Genomic DNA, 10,000 nt, shown 5'->3' on the forward strand with positions numbered 1-10,000 from the left:
GAAGTCTAAAGGTGTTGCTATTGAAACAGAGTTACACAAGTTTAGTCATTGTTTTGGTCTGTGGATCCTTCATCGGACAAAGCATATTTCACGGACTTTGGTTGTCACTACATAATTCTATTTAACATTTTACCAGTAACATGGTCCCCAGTCAATTCTATCTAATTGTTAGCCGATTTTATTTACCCATGGATTTGTCCTTTGCCCGATAAAGGATAAGAATTATTTGGTCGTTCTATCTACGTGGTATATTGATCACCATGAAGATTTCATCGGAATATATCCCATGATCAAGGATTCAGGGAAGGTCATGCAGTTTATGTTTTGCTGTCAGTATACTACCTGTTGGTCACACTCCTTGAAAGAGTAACTTTCTCTGGATTGGCACCATAAAGTTGCACTTACCTCTTTTTCCCCCTCCATGACACGGGCTTTCCGACGTCCCCCAAGACATTCGTAGTAGAGTACGCGGCACTCCGCGTAGATGCAGGCAGGATGGTACCGGAAGGAAGTGCCAGCATGCCAGCGCCCCGAAGGACCCCCAGAGGAGCCGTTGAGTTCCGTCAGAAAGGGAACTCCATCCCTTTGGTCCACCACCTTGAGAGGTCGTGAGGTCAAGGAGGAAGAGGAGGAAGGAGAAGAGGAGGAGAGACGGGAAGGACGCCTGGAGGGGTGTCTTCTTGGGTCTGGGGACCCCGAGGCCGTGTAGGGGGGACTGCTGGTCCCCGTGATTTGAAGAGTTGGGCTCGAGCCATGAGGTAGGTCAAGAGGGTAGAGGGGTCGGTCGGGTGGGAAGGGTCTGTTACTGTGGTGGTGCGGGGGGTGGTAAAGGGGGGGAAGTCTCATCGGAGGCGTGTTTATGGGACCTAAGAGACCCAGTCGGTTTAACAGCAAGGGGTGCTTTGTTGGGAGGCCCAGTGAGAGCAACGGGGAGATGGGGGGCGTGGGGGAGAGGAGGCTCTGAAGGGTCAGGGGCAGTGGCAAGCCACCCGTGGGAAGAAGGGAGTTGAAGGAAGAAGAGAAGTGATCATGTGATTCTCCTAAAGAGAAAATGGGATGTCCAGGCGGCAGGAGAGGGCTATGAGAAGGGTGAGAATGGGAATGTGAGTGTGGGGGAATATGGGAGTGGGGTGGGTGAGGATGATCGAGGTACGGGTCGGGACGATGGGAAAACTGGAGTGTCAGGCCAATTGGCACCTTGCGGAAGAACTCGCCTATTGTTCCCAGGATGCGCGGACTTGCCTCAAGTCCTCTTCGGTTACTGGCGTGATTCGCCTTCAGGTTTAAGTAATAAGTTATGTCTTAGGTTCTCTGTTCACCCGAGGGTCGAATATATATATTCACGGTGGAAACATCACATATATTTGTCTGCATTTTTGTCTTATTGCATTACTTATGTGTGATTCTGGACAACAATAGGACTACTAGAAAATTATTTTGGGTATGTGCGGGAAAATTTTGGAAACTGCTTGTGCATCTTACGAGTGATTTAGGCTAATTACTACGCATAACATTTGAATATACAATATCTTTATGTAGCTACAACTCGGGAAGGTATACTACCCTACAGCTTTTGAAATTGAAATATTTACAAAAAAAAAAACAAAAAAAAAAAACTGGACGTTACCGTTAATAATAGAAAACTGTGCTTTGCCTTGGCAGAACATCTACGGGTGTCTTCGTATGAAAAAGACAGAGGAAAAAGAAGAAAACTATTTACCGACATAATTCAAACTAAATCTATCAAGAACGTAGACAATGCAGATTCAATCTATATATTCAGTTTTGGTAATACACGTACTCAAGCCAGCCCCCGATGCTTTATGAACTGTTTCATCGGAAACAATAATAGAACACAGGACTGACCATGTGATTCATGACACACATTCGATACTTCAAGAGATTCTACTGAAACAAAACTACGTGACTTTGTATTTTACATGTGCTGACTACGAGAAGAATCTATGTCTCAGTTCTGGAAGAATTTTGAAGCTTCTGTGGATAAATGATAAATACGAATATGTTTAAGCCGGCGAAATAACTTACTTAGGGCTACGGGAAAAAGGTGAATATATACATAAAGACTAAACATCTGGAAATTTGAAAGATAACCCTGAATCTGCCCGGGATTGGAAGTGGGAAGAGGGAGAAGAAGATGGCCTGCTTCTGATGGGTGTGCTGTCCCTCTTTGTGGGATTACCTCTGTCATTTCTTCCTGAGATACTCGCCAGGGTCGAGGCGGATGACGCCCTTAAACGCGAGGTAGACAACGGTGCTTTACTCGAATCGGATCTCCCGTACCCACTGATACTCGGGACAAATCCCGAGGAATACCCGCTATCGTGGTGGTGACCATGGTCGTGTTGATGGTAGTGAGTGTGCTCGTGGTGGTGTACCTCGGAGTGCGGCGGATGGTATGCTGCCACCGGCGCGGGTCGGGGAGGAGAGTAAGCGGGTTTCGGGGGAGAATAGGCCGGCTTGGGGGGAGTGTACACGGGTGGGGAGTATACTGGCTTAGGAGGGACGTATACGGGAGGCCTGGGAGGGGGCGTATAGACAGGACGAGGGGGAACGTAGACTGGTGGAGGGGGAGGGGGAGGGGGAGGAACTGGCTTAGGATAAACAGGAGCCGGTGATCCATACACGGAGGGGTAACCGCCGTAAGAGGGATAGGGTCTTGAGTACGGATACCCCCCTCCATAGGATGGATAAGGGTAAGGGTCCTTCTTAAAAGACAGTTTATCCTTGATAGTGTGTTTGAGGCCTTCAAGGGCGTGCACGCCCTTGGCATTGGGCGTCACGAGCAAGTCGAGGGAGGGCGTGAAGACGGGTTTAGCTCCAACCTTGGTGACCTTGAAGCCCACAAAAGGGTTCACGGACACTGGCCCGATGTCGAGACCGAGAGGGTTGGAAGATCCATACCCGTAGCCACCACCACCACCGAAGGGAGTGTACCCAAGACCCGTGTTCGGAAGGGACCCGAAGTGAACTCCGAAAGAAGGGGTGACTTTGGGATTCAAACCGTCAAGTCCACTACCAAAGAGGCCACCCAGACCCCCAGTGTTTGCAGTTACACCGTCAAGTCCATTATTTCCAAAAAGTCGCTGGAGAGAGGCATTTCAGAAATAAGCATCATACACGTTCTAGAAGTAAACCTTCATGCAAAGACTATGACCAGTGTGCATCAAATATAGAGCATCCAGAAGAGACAAAAATAAAAAAGGCTAAAAAGAGAGAAGGGTCGTCTTAAGGGAGACTCCTAGAGACTCCCCCAAGACTCCCGGAAGACTTACATTAGTGGGTTCGTTACTTTCTTCCGTCTTGGTGTCCCTCGTGACTCTGTGCTTGAGGTTTTTCCTACAGGCTATGAATTGTCGTTTTTTCTGCAAAGTTGATAAGTTGACATGAAGTGCGGCAAGCAGAGAATGACATGCAACCCTTGAGGGGAATGAATTGTGGAATGAGGGAAGAGAAAAATAGAGGGAAGCTGAAAGGAAAAGAAAGGGAATGAGTGGGGAGGAGAGAGTATACCCAAATGGTATACCCAAATCCTTACCAAACTGCTGAGGTCTTCCTGATTTCTCAACTGCTGCGACACATCGTGAACCAGAACTTCTTGTGCGCGGGCTCCAGTTCCCGTCAGGTGGGAGGGTCCAACCGAACTCTGATGCTGGTGGTGATGGTCTTGGGCTCTGGGTCCGGTGAGGCTGAGGGAATGTCCCCCCGATGGAGCGAGGGGTGGCCCTTGAGGCGCCGGCTGGCCGATAACGAGATCACCTGTGACAGGGACGAAGACATCGGAGGTTTGATGAAGGACCCGCCGCTGGTCTTCGGCGAAGTCCATAAATTCGAGTCTGTCGTGGAAGGAGGAAACCTCGTTCTCGGGCACGAACTCACGTTCTTTGCGGAGACTGAAAGAGTTTCTTAACTCTTCCGAGGGTACAGCGACCTGGTCGTGGTCCGGCGCAACTTCCCGACGGCGTCTCCGTGTGGCATTGGACACAATCTCGGTCCTGTGAGAAGTTCGCGGATCTTGAACCAGGGTGAAGTCTTCGCGAGACTGTTTCGGCAAGATGACGTAATCCGGAGGACACAATGCCTCAGGGACGCATTTACACTGGGGTGCTTCGACGAGTCGAACTGGTCGACTGATTCCGTCGTCGATCCTGTACGATCCTTCCCGACCACCCAGGACCCCGTTATGAAGGGCGTCAGGAAATGCTGACCCCAAGTCCGACTTGAGGGCATTGAGTTCAGACTTCAGACTAGCGTCGGGGTACGCCGACAGGAAGGAGTTGTCAGAGCCAGCTATGTAGTTGCTGTCGTAGCCACCTGAGATGCCACCACCACCTCCTATGCCACCGAGCCCTACATCGTCGATCGTATACACATGTTGATGAATATGAACATGTTTAATCGTCTGCGTAGGACCTCCTCCTCCTACAGCGACTCCGCCTGCGTAAGGTGCCGGAGCTACCGAAGGGCCTTGCGGTGCTACGTAGGTGTTGGTGATAGGATGAAGGGGACCATGAGGACCGGAGCCGACTATCCCATGGTCCCTACCTCCACCTCCATGGCTCACCAATCCACCACCACCAACCCCATACCCACCCCCATGACCACCCACAACAACTCCTCCACTATGCCCTCCACCCCCATGACCACCTCCCAGGATCCCGTGGACCCCTCCATGTCCACCGCCGCCCCCTCCATGAACAACTCCATGGCTGTCTCCGTAACCACCTCCTATACTAACTCCATGTCCACCTCCAATACCTCCACCATGCCCTCCTATGACCCCTCCATGTCCACCTCCAATGCCACCGTCATACCCACCTCCTCCTCCTCCTCCTCCTCCTCCATGTCCTCCTCCTATAACTCCTCCATGTCCACCACCTCCATGTCCCCCTCCTATAATCCCTCCATGTCCACCTCCAATGCCACCGTCATACCCACCACCACCTCCTCCTCCTCCTCCTCCATGTCCCCCTCCTATAATCCCTCCATGTCCACCTCCAATGCCACCGTCATACCCACCTCCTCCTCCTCCTCCATGTCCTCCTCCTATAACTCCTCCATGTCCACCACCTCCATGTCCCCCTCCTATAACCCCTCCATCGTAACTAACTCCAACTCCACCACCTCCATGAATCACTCCATGACCACCACCACCACCACCTCCGTAACCACCTATGACACCCCCTCCATGTCCACCTCCATGTCCGCCTCCATGTCCGCCTCCATGAATCACTCCATGACCACCACCGCCTCCGTAACCACCTACGACACCTCCTCCATGTCCACCTCCATGCCCACCTCCATGTCCGCCTCCATGTCCGCCTCCATGACCACCACCGCCTCCGTAACCACCTACGACACCTCCTCCATGTCCGCCTCCATGACCACCACCGCCTCCGTAGCCACCTACGACACCTCCTCCATGTCCACCTCCATGAATCCCTCCATGACCACCTCCATGTCCACCTCCACCTCCTCCTCCTCCTCCTCCGAGAACGGGTCCGTGGAAGACGCCTCCGCCGCCTCCGCCTCCCCCCTTGACGTGGGGGATGGCGGGGATGGGGTGACCCACGGGGAGGATCTTGACGGGCTGGACGTAACTGACGTCGTAGAGACTAGCGGGCTTCCCGTAGCGGTGTCCCGCAGGAGGGTAGTAGCCCTCCCCGCACTGCAACGGGCAACCGAGGTTAACAGTAACGATATATATATATATATATATATATATATATATATATATATATATATATATATATGTATGCATGTATGTATATATATATATATATATATATATATTATATATGTATATATATGTATATATGCATATAATATATATATATATATATATATATATATGTATATATATATATATATATATATACATATATATACATATATGTACAGTATATATATATATATGTATATATATAATATATATGCATATATATATATATTATATATATACATATATGTATATATATATATATATATGTATATATACATATATATGCATATATATATGTATATATATGTATAATGTATATATATGTGTATATGTATATATATGTATATATGTGTGTGTGTATATGTATATATAAGTATATATTTATGTATATATATATGTATATATATATAATTATATATGTATGTATATATATATATATATATGTATATACATATATATGTGTGTGTGTGTATATACTGTATATATATATATAAACATGTATATATTTGTATATATATATATATTTATATATATATACATATATATATATTTATATGAAATCGATATCAGCACTAAGACAATTGCTGTAACATGAAGCACTTCGATGACGTCACGTTTCTGTCTATGACGTAAACTTGTTCGTTGAGGCCACGATCCTTTTTCTTACTGTAGAAGAGAGGGTTCCAACTCCCTCCGAATCGGAATTAAAAAGGGGTTAAGAACAATTCTAAATCTTGAAAGCAAGTGTCTACTAACTACTTATAAGAATAAATTTGATATATACATTTCTAATTTTCTGATTATAATAAAATTCAAACATAAAACGTGTCAATAGGAAACAGGTTAATCCTCGATAAAATATAATCAAAGCTATTATTTGAAAGAATTCCTAAAATTCTGAACTTAAATTCTCCAAATTTTATTAGAATATTCTGTGGGATGAAACCTATCCAAAGTAAACTTTCACTACGATTCATTTATTCATTGTTTTTTCTACCTCTCTACCTGCTACTGATTTAGAAAAACCTAATATGATGGAGTTAAACCTATTCTGGATAGGACAGAATGCACGATTATGTGAATATATTATATCAAACAAATTTCAATAATTTTCTGTGTTAATTCCGCAAACCAACTTCGTCTCTCGATCTTCAATCCCAAGTCTATATGATACTAAGTCAGCTCACACGCAAGAAGGCGTGGCTTGTGCGTGACGTCACTTGGTGTAAATGATAGAAATAAACTGAGCAAGTGGATGACCAGGGTTCACTGTAGGTTTGTGAAGACATTAAGGCAGACATAAACTCGTACAATCATGGCCAGGAACTAATTGGGTATACTAGGCCAGAAGACGTCACGTCTTTGATACCCCTCCCTCGTCCCAGATGGTACACGTTGCGAAGACAGAGTAAGCTGACTCGGTATCATATATATACGCTTAGTCCTCTAAATTAACTTATCAAATTAATTCTAACACTTCGTTTCTTTACTTACGTTAATGCCAAGTCCAATTTTGCAAAGCTTGGTCTTGAGATGTCCAAGAAATCTGGGGCTTCCAGTGGCCGGAGGCACCTCGACTGCATGGCTCTCGTAAGACTCTGCCAAGGAAGGCTCTTTGGCCACAGAGTCTGCCGGAGAAACCTTCCGATCCTATAAGAGGATAGCAAGATAATGATAGAACTTAGTCACCTTTGATCGTCCCAGACAGTATAGAATAAAGCAGAAGAAAACTAAATCGAGTATAAAGAAGAAGACAAGATGAAATAGAATAATATAGGCTGGAATAAGATAGAATATAACAGAATAGAATAAGATAGGATAACAAAAGAATAAAATGATACTAGATAAGAGAGCAAAATCAAATTCAAATGTTCAGCCCGAACAGTTATAAAACAAAACGAAATAGTACAAAACAAGTAATAAGAAATGATAGAATATGATGAAAACAACAAAATATGACAACATAGGACAACACAACACAACACAACACAACACAACACAACACAACACAACACAACACAACACAACACAACACAACACAACACAACACAACACAACACAACACAACACAACACAACACAACACAGCACATCACAGCACAGCACAGCACAACACAGCACAACACAACACAACACAACACAACACGATAACTCTTACATTTTCCTGTGTTGCGAGCAAATCTCTTGGGGAAGGCAACAATGTCTCTTGTTGTCCTTCAGGACCGGTGGCGACGCCCTTCTCCCATTTCCATTCCGTCTGCGAGGAGGGCAGGACCAGGGACGCGACCACCACGATCGCTAGGAGCCTCCGTTGTCGCGAGGACATCGTACTCGCTCCTGCAGAAGGACAGAAGATCCTCTCACGTACTTCATATGTTTACGGACATTTTTCATATGTTTATGGACATTTCCTTCCGTAGAGGCTCTCTAAACATCGAAGAGCCCCAATTTTCGGAACGAAATCTTATGAGAATTAGGAAATTAAGGATACCAGGAGCACTTTTTGGCATTCTTGTATCATGATTATCATTATCATCATTATTATTATTTTTGACAGGTACTTTTGTTCCGAATATTGGAGATATTCTAGAAATTGTATAGATGCCTAACAGAGAGAAGTATCTATACTGAGGTTTAGGGTAAGCAAACTTAATTCATTAAAATATAACAATAACATACTTTATTGTTTTCATTCAATCTGACGCCAGACAGATAAAGCTGATGAACTAAAGGACGACACCCCCTCCTCCCCTCCTCCCCTCCTCCCCTCCTCCCTCCTAACTACGGGGTGACATTTACCTTTTATTTTGGCTGTCGTTAAAGGATTTTATCAACCTCCATGTCAACCCGTAGCATAGAAATTAATTAATAGATTAAATAATAAATGAACAATTAAGCAAACAAATACATGAATAAATAAATCTCTTTATCATTACACTGCAATATCCGCCATGAGTTTAATTTTTTGGTGCTGTCAAGCGATATTAATGAACATGGAGAAATCGTGGTCAAATATCAACGACTACTGTAGGTGTGCGTGCGTGTGTGTGTGTGTGTGTGTGTGTGTGTGTGTGTGTGTGTGTGTGTGTGTGTGTGTGTGTGTGTGTGTGTGTGTGCGTGTGCGTGCGCGGGCGCGCGTGTGGGAGGTGAAAGCTGTTGCCTGATATTTGGAGGGGAAGGGGGGAGAATTGCAAGTGAAAGGAGGAAATATCGTGTCTGTCACTGGACACTGCTCCTTGCCGATGAGCTTCCCACTGAGGTAATCGTGTGTCACACCGTTCACAATGTGAGACTTAATGATGCAGGTACCTCAAACCACCACAGCCCCACACCACACTTTGTTTTATATACTTTTGTTTTGTTTTATCATGTTTTACTCTATTCTATTTCCATTTAAGTTTCATTTATTCTAATTTATTCTATTTTATTTTCTATGGAATTTATTTCATTTATTTCGTTTCATCTTATTTTGTTTCTGCTTCATTTTGTCTTATTCTGTTTCATATTGAAATATTCTATTCTAGATTGACTTGTTGTAGGTAAAGAGTTGATTTTGCTCTCACGTCGTCTATCATCACGTCCATTCAGGTCTGGACAAATAGGTTTGGTCGAGACCTTTTCTTCTCCCCATCATCATCATCATCATTACCATTGTTATTATTATCATTACTACTATTACCATTACAATTATAATTGTTATTGTTATTATTATTACCATCATTATTATTATTATTTGCATTCTGTAACTATTTGCTGGAAATAAGCTGCCACGCTTTGGTCCAGAATAAAGTGATCCAACTATCCTAATGTATGTGTGCGTGTATATATACATTATATATATATATATATACATATATATATATATATATATATATATATATACATATATGTATATATATATATATATATATATATATATATATACATACGTATACCAAAGGCTTTTTCCCATTTACATAGGAAGTATCCAAAAAGCAAAAGAATAAAATCCACTCCCACCCATTCCATCCCCAAATATCAACGGCTCCTCCTGGATGACGGGTCATCCCTGCATCTCGCCCACTGCCCTGGGTCAGAAGCAGTGGAGCAAGACACAGCACATCCACAGCAAGGCCGCTTCATTTAATCAGCAACACCTCCTCTCTCTGTCCCCTTATGAAGAAAAAGAGAAAACGGGGAGAAATCCCTCAGGGCTGCATCAAATTATTATTCACACATACTCCCTCACCCCCCCATCCCCCACATACTCCCTTCCATGTAT

At 44.5% G+C, this 10,000-nt stretch overlaps 1 protein-coding gene across 2 annotated transcripts in view; it reads right to left on the reverse strand.

Annotated features, from left to right (window-relative positions):
- LOC143029601 (uncharacterized) overlaps nt 1–10,000 on the reverse strand; it is a 59,537-nt gene that overhangs the window by 6,500 nt on the left and 43,037 nt on the right. For both annotated transcript variants that reach the window (XM_076192323.1, XM_076192322.1), the window contains 4 exons: nt 7,898–8,076; nt 7,235–7,390; nt 3,294–3,383; nt 406–1,275 (listed from right to left, as the gene is read on the reverse strand). In XM_076192323.1, coding sequence (XP_076048438.1) covers nt 406–1,275; nt 3,294–3,383; nt 7,235–7,390; nt 7,898–8,065 — 1,284 coding nt within the window. In that variant the 5' untranslated portion in view covers nt 8,066–8,076. The remainder of the gene's footprint in view (nt 1–405; nt 1,276–3,293; nt 3,384–7,234; nt 7,391–7,897; nt 8,077–10,000) is intronic.

Source organism: Oratosquilla oratoria, chromosome 11 (genome assembly GCF_046742065.1).
Source record: "Oratosquilla oratoria isolate Oo_2021 chromosome 11, ASM4674206v1, whole genome shotgun sequence".
Taxonomy (NCBI): domain Eukaryota; kingdom Metazoa; phylum Arthropoda; class Malacostraca; order Stomatopoda; family Squillidae; genus Oratosquilla; species Oratosquilla oratoria.